Source organism: Suncus etruscus, chromosome 10 (genome assembly GCF_024139225.1).
Source record: "Suncus etruscus isolate mSunEtr1 chromosome 10, mSunEtr1.pri.cur, whole genome shotgun sequence".
Lineage (NCBI taxonomy): Eukaryota > Metazoa > Chordata > Mammalia > Eulipotyphla > Soricidae > Suncus > Suncus etruscus.
The window spans coordinates 2,293,316-2,316,918 of NC_064857.1; the positions used below are offsets into that span (position 1 = coordinate 2,293,316).

Below are 23,603 nucleotides of genomic sequence, written 5' to 3' on the forward strand. Positions count from 1 at the left end.
GAGAGAGAGAGAGAGAGAGAGAGAGAGAGAGAGAGAGCGAGAGAGAGCAATTTGCCTACCCTAGAGCAAAGCAGAGGTGAGAGGGAAATGAAAGACACCTGTGATAGTGTTGGAAAGCAAAAAAAAAAAAAAAAGATGGGAAGAATCACTTTTCCCAACTTTAAACTGTATTATAAAGCAATATTAATTAAAAACAGCATGGCATTGGAATAAAGACAAGCCATCAGGTCAATGGAATAGACTTGAATATCCAGAGATGGACCCACAGATTTATGAGCAATTAATTTTTGTTTAATTTCTCAAGAAACAAATTGGAACAAAGAAATCCTCATCAACAAAATGTGCTGAGAAAACTGGTCAACTGCATGTACGAATATGAACCTAGATCTCTCCTTAACACCATGCACAAAGGTCAAATCAAAATGGATTAATGACCTTGATATCAGACTGAATCCATAAGGTACATAGAGAAAAATGTAGGCAGAACAATGAAGCTAAAGGCATTTTCAAGGATTAAACACCACTGGCCTAGCACGAAAAGCAAAGATAAACAAATGGGACTACATTAAAACTAAGGATATTCTTCATATCAAAGGAAATAGTGACTAGAATTCAAAGGCAACCCATGGAATGGAAGAAACTAATCACCCTACACTCAGGTTAGGAATTAATATCTAATAGTACAGGGCTCTGATTAAATTTACCAAGAAAAAAAATCTAACCCAGTCAAAAAATGGGGAGAAATAAATGAACAGATATCTCCTCAAAGTAGAAATACAGCTGGCCAAAGGCAAGTGAAAAAATTTTCCACGTCGCAGATTATCAGGGAGATGCAACTAAAAACAATGCTATATCATCTCACATCACAGAGACTAGTGCTCATTACAAAATAACAACAAACAAGACGAAAAAAGAACAACAACTCCTTCAAGAACTTCCAGTCCTACCGTGCATGTAGAGAGAAAGGGACTCTTATTCATTGCTGGTGGGAATGAAGACTGTTCCAGCCTATTTAGGAAACAAGAAGGACATTTCTTAAAAAGCTAGAAATTAAGCTTCCATACAATCTAGGAATACTCCTAGGTATCTACCCCAGGAACACAAAAACACAGTATGAAAATGCCCTCTGCACTCCTATGTTCAGTGCTACACTATTTACCATAGCCAGAATTGGGAAACAACCCAGGTGCCCAATAACAGATACATGACTAAAAAACTTTGGTACATCTACACAATGAAATACTATGCAGTCATTAGGAAAAACAAAGTCGTGAAAGTTGCCTATATAGTGTTATTTATATTTACATATTGATTCTTTTTTATATTCTAAAAATTATTTAAAACACTATGGTTTACAAGGTTATTCATAATACAGTTGTTTCTTCTTTCACTGTTATAAAATTGTTCATAATTGTTTTTTGTCTCCAAATGTACACCACCCTTCACAATGTACCTTTCCTACTGCCAATGTCCCCAATTTCCTCCAACTCTCACTATACTCTTTCCACTGGCCTGCTTCTGTGGAAGACATTTTTCTTCTCTCTCTCTGTTCCTGTTAATCATTTTTGACACTTTTGTTCTGCAATATTGTTACTGAAGAAATAAGACATTTTTAATGCATTCAAATATATTATTTTAAATCTTAAAACACTCATTTGCTATTGTTCTTTATATATAATCATATGTCATTCTAAGTGTGAAATGAGGAGTTGCAATGAAACATAATCACCTCAAGTTTGTTTTGTTTTTGGCTACATCCAGTGATGCTCAGGGGTTATTCCTGGCTATGCGCTCAGAAATTGCTCCTGGCTTGGAGGGCCATATGGGAAGCCGGGGGATCGAACAGTGGTCCATCCTAGGTTAGCGCGGGCAAGGCAGACACCCTACTGCTTGTCGCTTACCTCAATTTTTAATATTTTATATAATATGTGAAAAGTAAGATTTTAGGTTACTTAAGATTACTTTACAGTAATATCTTATGTAAATTACAGAATAAGAATTATTAATAAAACATATATGTCTGTATACATATATTTTCTTTCATTCATTTTTTTATTGTTGCCATTGTTGTTTAATTCACAACTTTGTGGAGTTCCATAAAGATCACAACACTTTGTTGCACCCTTACTAGGGGTGTCCTACTTGATGTTGTGTTAGGAATCATGCTTGCAATCACTGAGGATTGCAGTCAGCTATGTGAGACAGCATGGAGGGAATCAAACTCATGACCTCACATATGCAAGACAAGTGTTCTACAACTAAATATATCCCAGTACCCCAAGGCTATATTTTAAGAAATAAATTTTCTAAATCAGAGTAGAGTAGAGAGCAATGTCTCAAGATTATATATATGTTTTTTTTAAAAGAAAATGCAGTACAAAGCTGACATAGTTGATCATAATACATTTGTTTCCATTTTTATATTTAAAAATTATTTTAAACACTATGTTTCACTATGTAAGTGAAAGCAAAATTATTGAAAAAATGGAAAGAAAACTAAGATGGAAGAGAAGAGAAAGAAAAAATAAAAAGTACAGTAGCAAGCTCATTTGTGAAAATCAATGTATCACCAATGAAGTCATTAAAAAATGGCAAAAAGTTTAGTAAGCTCTTGTTTTATGTTCAGTCTGTTTAATTGGGGTGTTCCATTAGAAATAACAGCTTTAAAAAATGAAGTTGTCCAGAAATTCAAAGCCACTACACTATGAATGTTAGGGGTATACACTCAACTGCAGGCCTCCTAGAAGACTCTTTTTAAACATGGCGACTGCATTTGTGAGCATGGTTAAGCTGCCAGGCTTTCCCAGAAAAAGTGCTCACTCAGAACAAAACAAAACAAACTCTGTTGATCATCCCTACAATCATCCTACCTGAAGTGTGGACAGGTTGGAGTCTCTGCAGGGAATCTTAAAAGATCAGTGATGAGGCAGACCATGGGGAAATGGGGATTCTAGGTGATAGAGGAAGCAAGCTTGGCTTCCGCTGGGTAGGGGCCTAAATTATCCTCGCCTCCTGAGATGGCCAGCTTTGTGCTGTGTGGGTTAGTGTAGCCACAATCTTTAATGATTTAGTTTCCATCTCATTCGAGAATGGGGGAGTCTATGGAGCTGGATCTGTTCGTACATGACAACTGCATTTTCTCAAGAGTATTTCTTTAAGTTGTATTTAATAAAATATTTTGAGTCATCAATCATCTTAAAGCTTACCTAAGGACTTGCTTGTTGTTATTACTGTGGTGACACAAGATTTTATGAAAATGAAGAGGAACAAAAGATTTGCTTTGGATGAGAGTCAAGTGAAATTGTATCTAATTTTTGCTGTCACAAGTGAATTACTAATTTTGAATAATAATTAGTAAGTAAAATACTGTATTGCAAATGAGTACTTCAAAAACAAAATTTTGAACAGAAACAAAATCCAAACTGAGATGTTAATAATATGATACCAAGTGATTTTCCCTTTAAGAATCTTCCTTTAATTCTTTGAGTTCCAGGCTTTCACCCCAAAACTTTGTGACATATGGTGAAATTGCCATTACTTCCCACTTGGCTGCCAGTCTACAGAACTCTGTGAAGTTTCTTGCCAAGATTTCACAAGTCATCTTCATAATCAGGTTCTCTTCAGATCACCATTGCATATGACACTGACTAGACAGTTTAGAGAATTCTGTGGGTGGATTTAGAATTGGATTAGGAAATATAACTGCAATCAGAGTAAGAGTGAGAGAAAAATGTAGGACCATTAATAACCTATAAAGTTTAGAATTAGAGATATAAAGGTGCTTTTCTTCACTTGATTCCACATTTTCTGTTATTTCCTTCAACACACTGAATATCACAAGATGCTGAATGATTTCAAATCTTGCATTTAAGAAACTGTGACAATCTTTTCTAGTACCAGAATTACTTTTTTTTATAGCACAACACATACTCAATATTTGTGATATTCAATGCATTTCAAGTGTCCAGTTAGCACTGACTAGGTATAGTTTCGTTTTCTTTTCTTTTGTTTTTGCTTTTTGGGCCACACCCTATGACACTCAGAGGTTACTCCTGGCTCTGCACTCAGAAATTGCTCCTGGCTTAGGGGACCATATGGGACTCTGGGGGATGGAACCGTGGTCTGTCCTGGGTCAGCTGCATGCAAGGCAAAAGCCTTACTACTGCACTCTTGTTCTGACCCTAGACTCATGTACTTTTTGAAAGAGAGGCCCTACTATCAGGAAAACCTCATAGGTCAGCCTTGCAGCTGATCAATCACACTGGGGCCCTTTAGAGGGCCCCTACAAACCAGTGCTGTCAACAAATGAGCTCATCAATTCAGTGGTGCATATACTCAAATTATTGGAACCCTATAATTTAAATTCTGATTTCCCAATAGGAAACACAAAAGCCAGGGCTCAGAGTATCACATAGGGTGTTAGGTATCAAACCCAGCTTTGTAACATGCAAGGCAAGCATGCTACCTGCCGTAATAGTGCTCCGACCCAGACACACAATTTATATATATACATATATATATGTATATATACATATATATATACATATATATATTCTAATTTTTATTGTGGTCAAAGTGAATTGCAATCTTTTGCAGTAATATTTGAGGCACATAGTGACAATGAATGAGGGGCATTCCCACCACCAGTGCTGTCCTCCCTCCAGCATGCATCACACATCTCCCTCCTTTACCCCCATAATGCTAGTACAACTGTTCCCCTCTTGTACACATTGTTGTAGATTGCGTATCAATACTGTTGTTGACTTTGGATTTGGTATTCAAGCCTGATCATTTTTTTATTTCTACCAAATGAACATACGACTGTCTGGTCTTGGAACCAGCCATTCCCCCCTCCAATTATGAGACTGATCAGGTGATTCCAGCAACATGACACAGATCTATATTTTTAAGAGCTGCAAATCATTTGCCTCTTTTTCTTTCCATATTACCCTTTTGACTATGAACTGTAGTAATTCTCTCTTTTAAGGTCTGATGCTGCTTCCGGCAGCCCCAGGCCTATGATCATGGCCTGTACCTGTGTGTCTGACTCAGAGATTTCTGCAATTTTACTTCTTGAAATCTGTTCCAGAAGGATACATTTCAAATCGAAGCAGTGTCACTCGGGAAGCTGCAGAAGGTGCTGTTGCGCTGTGATGCGGAAGACAAGTCACAGTACTGGTACTGTGAGAAGGTCGTCGTCCAGGATCCCAGCCTCACAACTGAGTCCATCTTCCTCTGTGAAAGGTAGAGCAGATCCCTGGGAGATTCAGAAGAATAGATTGCTATGGGGATTGCAGTGTGCATGTGCAGAGGTGTGTGTGTGTGTGTGTGTGTGTGTGTGTGTGTGTGTGTATCTGTAGCCTTCACCAGTACTCTACATCATGAAACACTTATTAAGTCAACATTAAACTAACCATTGCCAGAAACTCTTATATAATTACTTGTGACTTCAATTCTATCTGTCCCAAGAGGACCATCAATGGGAAAAATTGCTGCGTAGATTATTAGAATCACTGAAAGTCAGTGTGATAATTCTTTCTGAAGCAAAGAGAAGTTGGGAGAAAATTCTAATAGAAAGTAAGAAAGATAAGGTGACAGTCTAGTTACGCAGACTTTCCCTGGAGAGTTCATAAGACAACTACCTCCATTTTGAGTTGGTTCCATTGCCTTACTTAATATTTCCTAATCAGAAAATTGGCACCTTAAAGTTTTTAATCTCGATTGAATCAATGTGATATATAAAATTACAAAGTTGTTCATGATTGAGTTTTAGCTTTACAATGTTTAAGCACTTTCCTTCCTACTTTATGGTAGACAGGCACTTTTTTTTTTTTTTGTCCTTTTAGGCACTGGGTAATTTATAATACTGTTATTCAAAAGGTATAAGGCATATCATTTTACCTCCTTTCATCACTGAGTTTTTGTCCAGAGTGAATACTTTTTACTATCTTTGTCATAGTGGTCTCTTCTTTATCCTAACTGTATTCCCCCACCCCCCATTGTGGCAAAGATTCTCAGATAATTTAGGACCAAGGGCAACAGCTACATTTATTTCCCAGTCTAGGGGCTGATTTCATATAGTGTTTCAAGAAACACTAGCTGTGGTCTACTTTGTTCTATTAACTTAGTTGATTTCTTAAAGTGAACCCTCCAAAGCATAACTTACATTTCTCTGTCCCGTGTCTTATGCCTATGCAGACATTGAGTGTTATTCTCAATAACAATACCCTATTTCCTTTCCTACCTTTGTCTCTATTCTACTCTGTGTCTTTTGCCTTTGCCAATGTGCTGGGAAAAAAGTGACTGCAGAACTTAAATTTCATTTCAATGAATTGTAGCCACATTTAAGATAAAAATATGTGAAGCAGCCAAAAAATAATAGAACAACTCTACTCATAGACTGCATGTTAATAGCTTGTCTTCCATACTACCCAAATGGAGAAACAAATGTCAATACGTCTGTAGACAATATGGTGGTGAGGATCTTAAGTTAACATTTTTTATCTTTGTAGCAATAAGGACAAGAGGGAGTTTATACGTTCTCACTTCTTAAAGAAGCCAAAAGAGGGAGTGAGTTGCTTTTATCAACTCATTCATGAGTTATGTCTGTGCTTTGAGAGGTTTCTTTCTGTGTGGAAAAAGTCAAGGGCATCCTGTTTCAAGTAGATGCTATTCTTGAAAGCTGCATTGATTGGAAGAGTCTCATGGAAGCTCAGAGCAACTGAAAGTGCGGAGCTCTCTGCTTGCCAGGTCTCTTCTCAGACCATGTGTGGGAGCTCTCTAAGTGGAGGATGAGAATGTGTCATGAAAAGTTAATGCCAGAGCTGAAAAGATACTACAGAGGTTTAGTACACTTGCCCATGGCCGACTGGGTTCAATCCTCCAAGAATGACTCCTGAGCACAGTGTCAGGAGAAAGCCCTGGATGTGAGCCCCAAACCACAAAATGAAGGAATAAAATTAATAAGATATTTGTAATAAGTAAAATGCAGCTTTAATCATGTTCCTTGCTTTTTTCTCAAGGGACAAGAATTTATTCTACAATTTAATTAGGGAAGAACAAAGACTGCCAAGTGTTGGCATTTTTTTTAAATAAAGGGGTAATTTTTCATGAACACAAAGCATAACAATGGTGGGTGACAGAATGCTATTGTACATTGTAGATGATTGTAAGAGGATCTCATTTTCATCACCCCCTTTTACCAATTGAGTACCTTATGACTATATCTTATTTATGGCTTATGGCTATATCTAATTTTACACTGATAATTTTTTCCTGTCATTTTGGACATTTAATATAGATAGTGTACATACTAGTGAATTTCCACTATTCACAAGCAATGCATAGCGATCTGATATCTTGAATAAGCAAAATTGGCATTCAAATTAGGCAAAACTTTGAGTCGACTATGAATGAAAGACAATATTCTTATTTTATATTTATACTAATTTCTATATTGCCATAACAAATTACAAACCTGGTGAATTAAAACAGCAGAAATAGACTTTTTTTTTTTCACCATTGTGGAGGCCAGAAGGCTAAACCCCAGTTAGAGGATTTTGCTGTCTCTCTAGCGCCTCTAGTGATTGGAATGTTGCCACAGTTTGCAACCTCAGTATTGATGCTTGCAACAATCTTCATCTAAATATTTCTCTAAATTTCAAGTGAAATGCTCCAAATATCATCACATCAGTTATCTAGTGCTTTTACCTAGAAGTCTATGTAATCTCATAATTGTCATCCACTGTCTATTAGGCCCTCATGTACTAGATAGGATGCCTCTGAGAGTTATAGAGTCCATATGTTTACTTTTAATGAGCTTTATACTAAGTAAGAATTTTATCAATATATAAAGGAATATAAAAGGACAAAAAAAGGAGAAAATAGGGAATGGGGTTGTGTGAGGAGAGAAGAATCTATATAATACTAAGTTGAAAATTAGATTTCTAAGTTGGAAGAAATCTTAGAAATCATCCAATATTTACATTAATTTTTTTGTTTGTTTTTGTTTTTGGATCACACCGGGCAGCGCTCAGGGGTTCCTCCTGGCTCTAGGCTTAGAAATAGCTCCTGGTAAGCTCAGGGGATCATATGAGATGCTGGGATTCGAACCACCGTCCTTCTGCATGCAAGGCAAACACCCCACCTCCATGCTATCTCTTTGGCCCTACATGAATTCTTTCTATGTCATCTTTCAGGAGTATTATTAAAATTATTTCAATATTTTTATATTTGAAAAGTAATTTAGCCTATGTACCAGTGCTTTTATTTCCCTTTCTGGGACAAAGAGACAATGAGGGATGTTATAGATGGAAAAATATTTTAAAATTTTTGTCAGAGAAGTATAATTTTTTAAATTAAAAACATTGTGATTTACAAAGTTAAATTAGACAATGTTTCAGCACCAATCCCACCACCGATGTCAGCCTCCCTTTATCAATGTGTAGCCATAGAGCAAGGCAGAGTCTGCTTTTTTCTTAGAGTTTAGTTTGAGTTCAAAATGGCCCTTTTCATTCTAACAGCTGCCCACTGTAACACTGCTGCTGGACCCTGCTATTTATTGTCTCTGGGTGCAAAAATAGTAGTTCATAATGCATAATAAGCCTAAGGGTTGCCTGAGTTGCCAGGGAAATAATGCTGGGCTGAGCAAAAGAATGTTCACAAGCAGGGTGGTTCACGGGCATCACTGCCACTGTTGGCCTTCTATAGCCAGGATTCTCACATCCATGCTGCTGGTGTCAGGACGGCCAGATGACAGAATCCTTGTCTTGTTTAGCTTGGTCTCTGCTACACGTCCTTGCAGCTTCACTTCTGTGCCCTGGGAAATTCTGCTACACTCCCTAAATGTCTGTCTCTCAAAAGCTAGGCCATGCAGATCTACCACCCCACCCCTAGCACCTCTGACTGCATCAGTGTTGCCATGTTGTTCTCTGGAGATCCTCCTCGGAGCTTGATTTTCGATCCCTGCTGATGGTCGCTCCCAGCTCCATTGACTGTCTCTCTTTACTGTTTTGACTTCTTTAGCAGTTTTGGCTTGTAATTTATCTTCAAGTTCGCCTATATGGTTCCCTCCCGGTGTTATTCTTCTACTATGCCTTGCTAATGTGTTCTTTAGTTCTTCAATTCCATTTGTATGGATTCTCCCATATTCTCAAAGTGTTCTTTGAGTGAGTTAAATTCCTCATCTATTGATTGTTTAATTTCACTGGGTAGTGAAATTGATTTCTGTTGTTTTCTTAATTTCTGCTGTCAATACACTGAATGTTGATCTCAGGTTTTCGTCAACCAGGCTTAAGCATTTTTAATGGGCTTGGATATTTATTTGCTTAGGTTTTTCTCCCTTCCCGCAACTGCAGCTGACCTTCTTAGTTTCTCCGTTCTTCTTGGCATTTTATGGGTTTTAATGGTGGAGTTTTAGGGTCCTTGTTCCTTGAGAAATGATCTGTTGAGTTGTTTCTACCAACTGGTGAAGAAGAATACACATGCATTTCATGTGTTTTTTCAAGTTCTTTTTCATGCAGGGTTATTTGAGTATAAGGTGAAGATGGTTAAATAATTACTCTGGTGGGTCAACTGAGTTTTAAGGTTGTATATTGTGTGAGAGAAAGAAGTGCTACTGTCTACTTGCCCAGAAATACCAAATATATATATTGGAATTAATTTTGGAATCAGAGGGCAGATAGATTGGCAGCTTTCTGGCCCAGGGGCTTGAGAGGTGGGCAAAAGGGGCACAGCTAAGGGGCCTATATCTCAAATTGGTAGGCTAGCACATGCAGATTCTATAAAATACTATTTTTAAAGGGAATGATCAAAATTATCATGAGACAATGAGCAATCTTTTAACTCCACTAACTTTTTTTTTTCCTAAAAGAGGCCAGTATTAATCATTTCTTGCTATTCTGAGCATGTATTTGTGCTGCTGCAGATTTTTGTGCTTTTCTTTGTCATTTGCACCATTCCTTGGTTGGAATGTGACAAGTGGTGATGGGGGGAAAGTGACAGAATGAGGCCCAGGGATGAGTCTTGCTCATTTTTGCAATGAGGGTGGAGACTTTGCGGCTTCTTTGTGCACGTACTATTTCTTTTGTCATTTCCCAGGTGAGTGGTCGCCTCATTTAAAATGTATTTTAGACAAAAATCAAATCTATTTTACCATTTAATGCCCCATTTACCACCCAGGACAACCTAAATATTTTAAGACAACATGTTCAAATAATATCCATGGCTGCCTAATATGCAAATATACATAAATTATTTTGCACTTATATATCCTAATTAGTACCATGAAAGGGAACTCACAGTGATCTGAGGCTATTTTTTTGCTGGTGGTTGATTAATATGTGTGGTGTTTTGGTATAAGGAAGCTCTTCCTGCTAAGTTTGTATTCCATTTCTTTAACATTTTGATGCTTTCCTAAAATTCAATATTAATTCACTGACTTTGGAGGAGTCTTTGTGTTCTGATGCAAAACAAAACCACACACAGACACACACAATAGAAGAAGTGAATGTGTTTTGGTTTGCTTCTTTATTTTATTTATTTTGTTTTTGGGTCACACCTGGCAGTGCTCATGGGTTACTCCTGGCTCTACGCTGAGAAATCGCTCCTGGCAGACTCTGGAGACCATATAGGATGCCTGGATTCGAACCAAAGACCTTACCTCCATGCTATTTCTTCAGCCCAGTGAATGTTTTTTTTTGTTTGTTTGTTTGCTTGTTTGTTTTTTTGTTTTTGGGGCCACACCCAGCGGTGCTCAGGGGTTACTCCTGGCTGTCTGCTCAGAAATAGCTCCTGGCAGGCACGGGGGACCATATGGGACACCGGGATTTGAACCAACCACCTTTGGTCCTGGATCAGCTGCTTGCAAGGCAAACGCCGCTGTGCTATTTCTCCGGGCCCTTTTTTTTTTTTTAATGATGAAACTTTTGAGTTTCTTTTCCAGCATATTCTGGCATAACATTTAAAGGGTGAGTATGAAAATGCATCAGCAGACCAATAGATATCTATACAGAGGAAAATTTGCTTATATATAGATATGTTTCTCTATAAAGTAATTAAAATGTTTATTATTTAGAAATGACTAAAATGACTAAAATTTGATATCAATATAAAGCTATTTCTCAAAAAAGCTGTATAGAATATTATGAATGCTGGGAATTAACATTTCACTCATCTATGACACTCAAGCCTACTTGTCCAATGTTTTGTTTGTAATCCAGAATTATTTCAAAGTAAGTAACAGCACACTGGCTATTACTAAGCCCACTAGTATACAAATAAGTCTGTTTTATTAAGTGGTAGTTAAGTATCAAAAAGAAACCACCAAGAAAATATGTTCCTTTGGAATGTCTCTCTTAGTCTTTGAAACTGAATTCTGTTAAATAGTAGAGACCCAAAAAGGAAAGACAGTATAATTATTTACATATTTCTTTTTAAAATATTTTTCCTTTATGTAAACATCTTGATAACAAATATGATTGTGATTAGGTTTCAGTCATGTAAAGAACACCCCCCCTTCACCAGTGCAACTTTCCCATCACCAATGTCCCAAATCTCCCTCCATCCCATCCCACCCCCACCTGCATTCCAGACAGGCTTTCCAGTTCCCTCATTCATTCACATGATTATGGTAGTTCTCTGTGTAGTTATTTCTATAACTGCACTCACCACTCTTTGTGCTGAGCTTCATGAAGTGAGCTGGAAGTTCCAGCCCTCCTCTTATTGTCTCTGAGGATTGTTGCAAAAATGATTTTATTTTTCTTAAAACCCATAGAAGAGTGAGACTATTCTGCATTTTTCTCTCCTCTAACTTATTTCACTCAGCATGATAGACTCCATGTACATCCATGTATAAGAAAATTTCATGACTTCATCTCTCCTGACAGCTGCATAATATTTCATTGCGTATATGTACCACATTTTCTTTAGCCATTCATCTTTTGAAGGCATCTTAGTTGTTTCCAGAGCCTGGCTATTGTGAATAGTGCTGCAATAAATATAGGTGTGAGGAAGGGGTTTTCTATTGTATTCTTGTGTTCTTAGGGTATATCACTAGGAGTGGAAGAGCTGGGTCGAATGGGAGCTCAATTTCCAGATTTTGGAGGAATCTCCATATTGCTTTCCATAGAGGTTGAACTAAACGGCATTCCCACCAGCAGTGGATAAGAGTTCCTTTCTCTCCACATCCCCGCCAGCACTGATTGTTCTCATTCTTGGTGATGTGTGCCAATCTCTGTGGTGTGAGATGGTATCTCATTGTTGTTTTGATTTGCATCTCCCTGATGATTAGTGACGAGAAGCATTTTTTCATGTGCCTTTTGGCCATTTGTATTTCATTTTTTATCAAAGTGTCTGTTCATTTTTTTCCCCCATTTTTTGATGGGATTAGATTTTTTTTCTTGTAAAGTCCTGTTAGTGCCTTGTATATTTTTGATATTATCCCCTTATCTGATGGGTATTGGATGAATAGTTTCTCCCACATGGTGGGTGGCTCTTGTATCCTCGGCACTATTTCTTTTGAGGTGCAGAAGCGTCTCAGCTTAATATAGTCCCATCTGTTGATCTCTGCATCCACTTGTTTGTAAAGTGCAGTTTCCTCCTTGAAGATGCCTTTAGTCTCAATGTCCTCGAGTGTTTTACCTACATGTTGTTCTATATATGTTATGGTTTCGGGTCTGATATCAAGGTCTTTTATCCATTTGTATTTTACCTTCATACATGATGTTACTGGGGGTCTATGTTCACTTTTTTGCAAGTGGCTAACCAGTTCTGCCAGCACCACTTGTTGAAGAGGTTTTCCCTGCTCCACTTGGGATTTCTTACTCCTTTGTCAAAATTAGGTGATTGTATGTCTGGGGAACATTGTCTGAGAACTCAAACCTATTCCACTGATTTGAAGGTCTGTCTTTATTCCAATACCATGCTGTTTTGATAACTATTGCTTTGTAGTACAGTTTAAAGTTGGAAAAAGTAATGCCTCCCATTTTCCTTTTCCCTAGGAGTGCTTTAGCTATTCAAGGGTGTTTATTGTAGATTGACTTTAAGCAGAAGTACTTAGACACTTTTCTTTTGTGAAATAAAAATGTATGATATGTTGATGTAAAGGAAAGTCTTAAAATAAAAATAAAAATTTAAAGGAAAATACCCTGAAAAATTATTATTGGAAAGTAGGTCAATTCAAAAGGCCTATTTTATTTTTTTTCTATGGAGTGAAATAGAAACCAGATGGCCCAAGAGATGTATAAGGATTAGGGTACTTTCCTTGCACACAGTCCATCCTAGTTTGTTTCCCAGCATCCCATAAAGTCCCTTGAGTACCCCCAGGGGATCCCTGGGCAAACCAGGAGTAAGCCTTGAGCATCACCCCATATAACTTCCAAACAGCAATTACAACAAAAAGAGAAGCCGGGGACTCAGATACTATTAAAATTCTTAAAAACAGTAAAAAAAATTCAAATGAATATAAAAGATAAATTAAAACAAAATGACTCATTTTTCGAATATATTTGCTTTGGAATTTCTTGAGCTTCTTAGGTCTGGAAGGTATCTCAACTTGAGGGGAATTTCTGACTGCCATTTCTTCAAATAGCAATTACTCCCCAAAGCATTGTACAGATTTAATGCGATCCCTCTAAAGATACCCATTACATTCTTCAAAGAATTGGATCAGGCACTTTTGAAATTCATTTGGAACAAAAACACCCTAGAATAGCTAAAGCAATTATTGGGAAAAAGAATATGGGAGGCATTACTTTTTCCAACTTTAAACTGTACTACAAAGCAATAGTTATCAAAACAGCATGGTATTGGAATAAAGACAGGCCCTCAGATCAGTGGAAGAGGCTTGAGTTCTCAGACAATTTTCCCCAGACATACAATCACCTAATCTTTGACAAAGGAGCAAGAAATCCTAAATGGAGCAAAGAAAGCCTCTTCAATAAGTGGTATTGGCACAACTGGCTAGCCACTTGCAAAAAATTGAACTTAGATCCCAGCTAACATCATGTATGAAGGTTAAATCCAAATGGATGAAAGACCTCGATATCAGACCCGAAACCATAAGATATATAGAACAACACGTAGGTAAAACACTCCATGAGATCGAGACTAAAGGCATCTTCAAGGAGGAAACTGCACTTTACAAACAAGTGAAAGCAGAGATCAATAGATGGGACTATATTAAGCTGAGAATCTTCTGCACCTCAAAAGAAATATTGCCCAGGATACAAGAGCCCCCCACTGAGTGAGAGAAACTATTCACCCAATACCCATCAGATATGGGGCTAATATCCAAAATATACAAGGCACTGATAGAACTTTACAAGAAAAAACATCTAATCTCATCAAAAATGGGAGAAGAAATGGACAGACAAAGAAGAAATTTATATGGCCAAAAGACACATGAAAAAATGCTCCACATCACTAATCATCAAGGAGATGCAAATCAAAACAACTATGCGGTACCACCTCATACGCCTGAGATTGGCACACATCACAAAGAATGAGAACAAGCAGTGCTGGTGGGGATGTGGAGAGAAAGGAACTCTTATCCACTGCTGGTGGGAATGCCGTCTAGTTGAACCTTTATGGAAAGCAATATGAAGATTCCTCCAAAAACTGAAATCGAGCTCCCATATGACCTAGCTATACCACTCCTAGGAATATACCCTAGGAACACAAAAATACAACACAAAAATCCCTTCCTTACACCTATATTCATTGCAGCACTGTTTACCATAGCAAGACTCTGGAAATAGCCAAGATACCCTTCAACAGATGAATGGCTAAAGAAACTGTGGTACATATACACAATGGAATTTATGCAGCTGTCAGGAGAGATGAAGTCATGAAATTTTCCTATACATGGATGTACATGGAGTCTATTATGCTGAGTGAAATAAGTCAGAGAGAGAGAGAGAGAGAGAGAGAGAGAGAGAGAGAGAGAGACGCAGAATGGTCTCACTCATCTATGGGTTTTAAGAAAAATGAAGGCATTCTTGCAATAACAACTTTCAGACACATAAGAGAAAAGAGCTGGAGGTTACAGCTCACCTCATGAAGTTCACCGCAAACAGGGATGAGTTTAGTTAGAGAAATAACTACGTTTTGAACTATCCTAATAATGAGAATGTACGAGGGAAATAGAAAGCCTGTCTAGAGTACAGGCGGGGGTTGGGTGGGGAGGAGGGAGATTTGGGACATTGGTGATGGGAATGTTGCACTGGTGATGGATGGTGATCTTTACATGACTGAAACCCAAACACAATCATGTATGTAATAAAGTTGGTTAAATAAAAAAATAAATTAAAAATTATGCCTTTTTTTTCCCTCTGGAATTTCTGTGATATAAGAGTTGTTTCTTTTGATGCTGTCCTAGATAGTTCTGCATTGCCTCTATCGTCTTTTTCAAGCTTTTATTTCTTGGTCATCTTTTTGGAGGGTAAAGGAGGCAGTTTAATTACTGATTCAATCTCTGGCTATTTCATTCTGCTGTTATGCCCTTCTAAGTTCTTGTAATTATAGCAATGTATTCTTTATTTATATGATATTTTTAGATTTTTATAAACATTTCTCTCATGCTATATCTCTGTTGAAGTTTTCTTCACTACCTTGCTCATTTTAGAGAGTATAATTTTAACAGTGGGTTTGAAGCATTCTTCAGGTTTTGCTTCTCAGGTGTTGCTTTTAGTTGTAGGCATTATTTCCAAGCTGTCTTATTGATTCATCAGCACAGATGTGCAGATGTGTTCCTCTGTCTCCCATTCTGTATTATCCAATGGAAATTTGGTTCTGTTTGAGTAGGTCTGTGTAGTGGTCAGGTGCTGAAGGTGATCAGTGATCTATAGCTATCAGGTCTTCATAAACCCTTTGGTGAAAATTGGTATACCATTCCGGAGTGAGTTTAAGAGAAGACTGGGGCTTATTTCTAATTTATGTCAGAGTGTCCACTCTGGAAGTGACTAAGAGTATTGCTGGCCATGTAGCAGCTAGGGGACACATTAAAATGCCTACCTAAATATCTGTTTGAGAAATCAGGTGTGTTCATCTGTGTTGTATCTCGCTAGCTACTTATAAAATGTCTGATGTCAGTAAATGTACATATACTTATTCCTGTATCCATATAATGTAACTTTTACTATGTATAATTTTTATCTGAGAAAATTGATTCAGGGAGATAAAAATATCGATCACTAATCTGTTGAGACAGTCTTATTCCTTATCATATCTAGCCTCTCTATTCCTAGACATGATATTTTTTTCTTTGTTCTGCTTTATCAAGGAAACATTTTAGATATTTATCTGCTTTAAAATGGGTTGCATAAGAGACTGGAGCAATAGCACAGCTGTAGGGCATTTGTCTTGCACGAGGCTGACCCAGGACAGAGCTGGGTTCAATCCCTGGCATCCCATATGGTCTCCGGAACCAAGAGCGATTTCTGAGTGCATAGCCAGGAGTAACCCCTGATGTCACTGAGTATGCCCGAAACCAAAAACAAACAAACAGAAAAGAGTTGTATAAACTAAGACATAAAAAGGAATAAGTAAATAGGTAAAAATCATGTGTATGTATTGTTAGATTCTAGAGAAGAAAGGTGAAAAATGCAGGTAAGAAACTAGATGTCTCGGGTTTTTGAAAATGGAGATCAGAGATGGAGATCTACTTGTCAGAAGTAGAAGTGATGATGAATTGATCATCCAGGAATTTTAAAGCCAATGTGCCAGAATTAGTCCGACAGCGTAGCCTCTGTGTTACCTGCAATGGTCGCCTCACACAAGACACATTCTTTGCTCTCTTTTGCAACAACCTTCTGTGCATCTACCAAATGGAATTGAAGTTTTGGACCAGTCAATGCTCTTCTGCTGCCCTTCCTCATCTTTTCTGCTTACCATTCATTCAAGTCTCACCTCTTTACTGACCTATATTATATATTTCCTTATTTTCTTATTTGTCTCAGTGTTGATTAGTTCTCACCTGCATTTTCTGCATCACTTGCAGCACTTGGTCCATTCTCTTTCTATATCTATTTCCTTCTTCTATACTCAAAGTTCTTTCAGCTCAACCTCCTTGTCTCTTTTGTTCTTGAATCCACAGAAAATTCTGCACACAGAATGACTTCTTGCGCTTATTAAATATGTGGGTGGAGTAAATGGATATATGTCTGAATAAGGCATAACAATCACTGTGATTATTGTGATATAAACAGTGACAGTTATTTACCACTTAATAATACAAATTATTTTTTTTACATAACCATTCATTTCTGCTTCACAATAGTTTTTTGAGGAAGGTAATTTAGGAAAGACACTAAATTTCAAGAGGGCAAGAGTACAGAGCCAGAAAAGTAATATATTGTTTTTCTGAATTCAACCCAGCTTTTTCTGCAAAAAAAATGATGTAACACAGGAGCCTGGTTTTTTTTAGAGAAGGTGCATTGATGATATTATTCAGTTTTATGATTATAAAGTTAAAGAATGAGTTATTCTTGGTGGGATCTCTTTTTCTAGATCAAATTGCCCTATAGACTTTGTTGTCAGTTCTTTCACAGACATCAGGCTCAAAGCATTTGCTTGCATTACAACTTGGTAGAGAGTTATTCCAGTGGCACCTATGTCACTTTTGGGAGAGATAATCCAGAAAGGTAGTTAATTAGCAAGTTGCATGTTCTATTCTTAAAAACAACATTATTATGTCACTTGAGTACACAGATGACAAGAATGTGCTTGACATTCTAAAAGCTATTTTTAAAGTTAGCTTTTAACTTGCAACGTTAAAGCAGAACCCAACTTAATGTAAAAATTATAAAAATTTATTTTCTTTTTCTTTTTTTCTCCCTTAGATGGCTTCCCTTTATGTCGCAGGGAATAATTCATTCAGAAATTGAACTTTATCTTCAAGGTGAGAACCAATGAAAACTTCTGAAGAAAGTAGAAGATTATTTTGGTACAATTGGACATCATGGAACATTTTCCAGTTCCCCCCAGAATGCTCCCTTCGGACATATAGTCACATTGGACATATAGCTATTCTTCACATTGATAATAAATACATGTATAAAGACATATCTTGGCAATGTTGTTTCTATTACTATAAGTTAAAATTAACCTAAAGATAAACCAGGAAAGAGTTAAACTCACATTTCTTTTTCTCTCACTTATAATGTCCTCAGACTGATCTATTATTAACTGCGCTTCACTTTTATTTTTGCAGAAATGCAAATAAATCATCAGCCTAAAATACAAGAGGAAGCAAATGGTAAATGTTGCCACTTTTCATATTTTAATCATATGAAATGAAATATTTTTTCTGTTTCAAGATTACTTTTATTGGGAATTTTATAATATATTCTTGTTGAGGTTAAGGTTGATTAAAATTAATTGAAATGACTAGGGAAGCCAACATCTAAGCTTAATTAGATATGTAAAGAAAAATATTGTCCCATATGTTTTATGTGTTTTTATCTCCAATAAGTATTTGGGAATGGAATCATTTTTTAAATGATTAATTTCTATAAAATGTAATTTTTTGTAAACTAATATTGCATGACAATTTCTCAGTTTTCTTGTTAAATTCGGAAGATTAACTTTTTCTATTAGATCATCTTTATATCTCTGTGTTAATAATATTAACCCATTAATAATTTGTGTGTTACTATTTTTATATCCTAAATTGGAACTGAATGTATGGATTCCTAATTATATATCAGTGAACAAATCTATGATTTTTTAAAAAAACTTCATTAAAACCATTGTGATTTACAAGGTTCTTCAGAATTATCACTTCAGGCATGTGGCAGTGAATTAGGGCCATTCCCACCACCAGTGCTGATCTCCCTCCACCAAAGTTCCAGCGTGCATCCTGTACCACCACCCTTGTGCCCTGCCTGCCCGAGTAACAGGTCCATTTTCAGTTTAAATTGTTATACTTTGGGTCTCCTGCAAATCTATGTTTTAAAAAATGTTTTACTGTGTGCCTCAATTTGAAGTTAATTAACAAAAGTCAATTGACAAAAGTTAATTAATGCTAATATTATTATATTTATAAAAATCCCATACCTGGGGCTAGAGCAATAGCGCAACAGTAAGACGTTTGCCTTGTATGCAGCTGATCCAGGATGGACCTCGGTTCGATCCCCAGTATCCCATATGGTTCACCAAGTCAGGAGCAATTTCTGAGAGCAGAGGTAGGAGTTACCCCTGAGTGTCACTTGGTGTGGCCCAAAACCAAACAAACAAAAAACCAAAAAATAAACCCCCCCCCCAAAAAAAAACAAAAACCCAACCCCATACCTATGAGATGTTTAAAATACAAACTACCACCATATACTACCTTTTATACGGAGATTAGAAACTACATTGTGCTTCTATTTTACTTTTTAATGTCTTAATGTTGCTGTGCATAGAATCTAGGGCCACACATATGCAAGGACTCATAATGCTCTATACCTGTTATATTTCTAGTTTTATTTTACTTTGTTATTTAATTATTTATAAAGAAAAGTATGTGTGTCAGGCTGTTATTATGGGCGTCATTTTACTAATGGTCCAGGGTCTCTTAGTACTTTTAACAAACCTTTAAAAGTTTGTGTCTGGGGCTGAAGGGATAGAATAGAGGCATGGCATTTTCCTTGCATGTGTCTGACTCTGGATGGACCCAGATTGATCTTTGGCATCCCAGATGGTCCCTTGAGCCTGCCAGGAGCGCCACCGGGTGTGCCCCCCCAAAATATAAAATATAAAATATAAAAATATATAAAAGAAAAAGATGAAAAGGTTTGTGTCTTATATAGCATATCCATAAATAATAAGGAAAATAACCCATTATTTCCAGTACTTGGTGGGGTATATATGAACAATATAGACTGATATTTTTAAAGTAAAGAGTTTAATTAAAAAAAAAAAAAGAGTTTAATTAAGGAGAAAAATGTTTAAAGTTCTAAGTTGTTAAAAATAAATAGAATGAGGGGTTTGTGTAGGATTGTTAGACATACTTTACCATTTAATTTTGATTTTAATAAAGTATTATAAAATATTTTGTAATTATTAATTGTATTTTGGTTTATTTTTATTAACTCATTAACATATTTGTATTTTTTGTACAACTGTGAATTAATCATAGGTCTCTATAATTAGACATGTCATTTGATTGTCCTTTTATGTAATTTCACTTTTAAATTTCAAAAAACGTGACAAGAAATTTTCTTCAGTAATATGCTGAATAATGTAGTTTTTCTTTTCTTAAATGTTATTTGGGTCCTTGGCTCATGTGGATTAGTGTGGCCATGGTAACATAAAGAGTTAAAATTAATTTCTTTTACTATGAATGGCTTAATATTTCAGATATATTAATTTATTTAATTACCACAGTAACCATGAAGTAAAAGGCACCATTCTTTCATTTTTTGCTGATAAATAATGAAACCTTATTTTATCAGGTCTGATATCAAGGATTTTAAACCATTTGGATTTTACCTTCGTACATGATATTAACTGGGGGTCTATGTTCGCTTTTTTGCAAGTGGCTAACCAGTTCTGCCAGCACCACTTGTTGAAGAGGTTTTCCATGCTCCACTTAGGATTTCTTGCTCCTTTGTCAAAAATTAGGTAATTGTATGTCTGGGGAACATTGTCTGAGAACTCAAGCCTATTCCACTGATCTGAGGGTCTGTCTTTATTCCAATACCATGCTGTTTTGGTAACTATTCTTTGTAGTACAGTTTTAAGTTGGGGAAAGTAATGCCTCCCATTTTCCTTTTCCCTAGGAGTGCTTTAGCTATTTGAGGATGTTTATTGTTCCAGATGAACTTCATAAGTGTTTGATTCACTTCTTTGAAGAATGTCATTGGTATTTTTAAGGGGATCGCATTACATGTATAATGCTTTGAGGAGTATTGCCATTTTAATGATGTTAATCCTGCCAATCCATAAGCAGGGAATGTGTTTCCATTTCCGTGTGTCCTCTCTTATTTCTTGGAGCAGAGCTTTATAGTTTTCTTTGTATAGGTCCTTCATGTTTTTGGTCAAGTTGACTCCAAGATATTTGAGTTTGTGTGGTACTAATGTGAATGGGATTGCCTTCTTGACTTCCTTCTCTTCCCTATCATTATTGGTGTATGAAAAGTCCATTGATTTCTGTGTGTTAATTTTGTAGCCTGCCACCTTGTTATAAGAGTCTATTGTTTCTAGAAGCTTTTTGGTAGAGTCTTTAGGGTTTTCTAAATAAAGTATCATGTCATCTGCAAACAATGAAAGCTTCACTTCTTCCTTTCTTATCTGGATTCCCTTGATATCTTCTTCTTGCCTAATCACTATAGCAAGAACTTACAGTACTATGTTGAAGAGGAGTGGTGAGAGTGGACAGCCTTGTCTTGTACCAGAATTTAGAGGAAAGGCTTTTAGTTTTTCTCTATTGAGGATAATATTTGCCATTGGCTTGTGGTAGATGGCTTCAACTATATTGAGAAAGGTTTCTTTCATTCCATCTTGCTGAGAGTTTTGATCAAGAATGGGTGTTGGACCTTATCAAATGCTTTCTCTGCATCTATTGATATGATCATGTGATTTTAATTTTTTTTCTTGTTGATGTTGTGTATGATGTTTCTTCAACTTACCCAGACTCTCATATGTTATAGTAGTTGGTCTTAAATAAATCTCATAAAACTGGCTCTGATGTATTTGAAACCTCTGTAAATCAATAAGTCAGCAAATAAGAGATCTACTGTGGATTCAATTCTGAACCATCCTTAGAAACTGCTTGCCTTTAAGATGCAGCTTCTGACATGCTTTTATTTATCAATTGTTTTTAATTCAAGTGACTTTGAAATTCTTGGAACACTTTCTTATTTATTAATGGTCAATGCCAAATCTGTAGGATTGTTATTAGCAGGTCAAATCATGTGTGGTTAGCATCTGAGATAAGCGTTTATGATATTTGCAACTGAGATGCCAGAGAAACTGTCTCTGGCTTGCTGCACATAGATTGAAACTGGGGTAGCACAGTCTTAATGGGTCTAAAAGAGTGGAGAGCAGTCCATGTAGGAACAGGGTTTGGGATCGGGGATAAAACTGAGGGAACAGGTTCTTGCTAAGACTTTTGCTTCCCAGAACCTTCCTCAGAGCTTTTTAGGGGGAGCAGTGAGAGAACAGATGCAAACTTTCCCACTGATATTGTTTAACTTTTGCCTCATTGTCTTCTGATTTCAACTAACTAGTGTTCAGATAGTCATCTGTGCTGCATTCTAGAATATTGGTTCTCATCTTTTAGTAATTGAGCCACCTGCTGATTCACATGACAATTATGGTCTAGATTTGACAACTCATTCATGTATGGATTGACCTTCTTTTGAGTACCCAGCAGTTAAGCGAAAATATTGCCATGAAGAACCTTCTCTCCACTAATTTGTATTTAAAAATAGGTATAGGGGCTGGAACGGTGGTGCATCGGTAGGGCATTTGCCTTGCACGTGCTAACCTAGGACAGACTGTGGTTTGATCCCTGGGCGTTCCATATGGTCCCCAAGCCAGGAGCGATTTTTTGAGCGCATAGCCAGGAGTAACCCCTGAGAGTCATAGGGCCCCAAAACAAAACAAAACAAATTGAAAAATAAAAATAGGTATATTAAAATGGAGAGATCTTATGTTAAAAATAGAAGTTCTTATCTAATACAGATAGAAACTTAAAAATTTTATATTACAATGGGGCCTCTCACCCTGAACATTTGTCATAGTGACTTGATTGAAGCTTGTTGGCCATTCACCCCTAAACTTCGGATCCCACCTATGGAACCAACACCATTTTCTGTACAAGCACCAGAAATCAAACTTCTACTGGGGCAGGCCCTAATGCTGCCTTATCACCAAGTGCTCAAGAGTGGGTTCATATGACACCTTGATGACTTGAAAACAGCAACAACTTGCTTTCAGGGCAGGTTTTCCTTCATCACCACTTAACTGTGAGATGCAACCAGAAGATACTCTGGACACCCTGGCCAACATAAGATCTGTACAGAAACCAAGATCTCTAATTACAGAAATCTGATTGCTGCAACTGTGATTGAGGAGAACTTTTACTGGAACCTAAGGAAAGAATTTGCACTTAGAAAATTTAGTATGCCCTGTGCCTGTTTGGTTTTAATGTAGGATGCTTCATGGGCAGGGTTTCCCTGTTTATAGGTCAATGGTTTTTTCCTTTATATTTTTTCCAACTTTTGCTGTGCCTATGCAAAGCAAAGCAAAAAAAAAAAAAACCCAAAAACATAAAAACAAAAACAAAAAAATTTGTCACACATCCCCTTTTTATCTTTTAAATAGGGGATCCAGCCTTTTTCATAGTATCTTGGGGCATGGATTACTTGGTCTTAGCTCATATTTCTGCATTTTTCTTTAAAATTAAGAAGAAAGGATGGGGATCAAGGGCAAGTGGTCTTATGTGCATTAATAAAGAAAAAAGGACAAAAGTAAATATCTAAGCAACATTATAAAACAATAGAATCAAGGGTCCTAAACATTAATAATCTAAACTTAAATGGGACTGTTATACTGGCAGGCCAGGGGGAAATTGTGGTGGCATCGGATGCACTCTGGGATCATTGGAGAAGGGAGGTTGA

The 23,603-nt window shown here is 36.7% G+C and overlaps 1 protein-coding gene across 1 annotated transcript in view; it reads left to right on the plus strand.

Moving 5' to 3' along the window:
• Positions 1 to 23,603, plus strand: part of RP1 (RP1 axonemal microtubule associated) — a 249,468-nt gene that overhangs the window by 124,404 nt on the left and 101,461 nt on the right. The window contains exons 21-23 of the mRNA XM_049782407.1: positions 5,090 to 5,244; positions 17,838 to 17,896; positions 18,209 to 18,253. Coding sequence (XP_049638364.1) covers positions 5,090 to 5,244; positions 17,838 to 17,896; positions 18,209 to 18,253 — 259 coding nt within the window. The remainder of the gene's footprint in view (positions 1 to 5,089; positions 5,245 to 17,837; positions 17,897 to 18,208; positions 18,254 to 23,603) is intronic.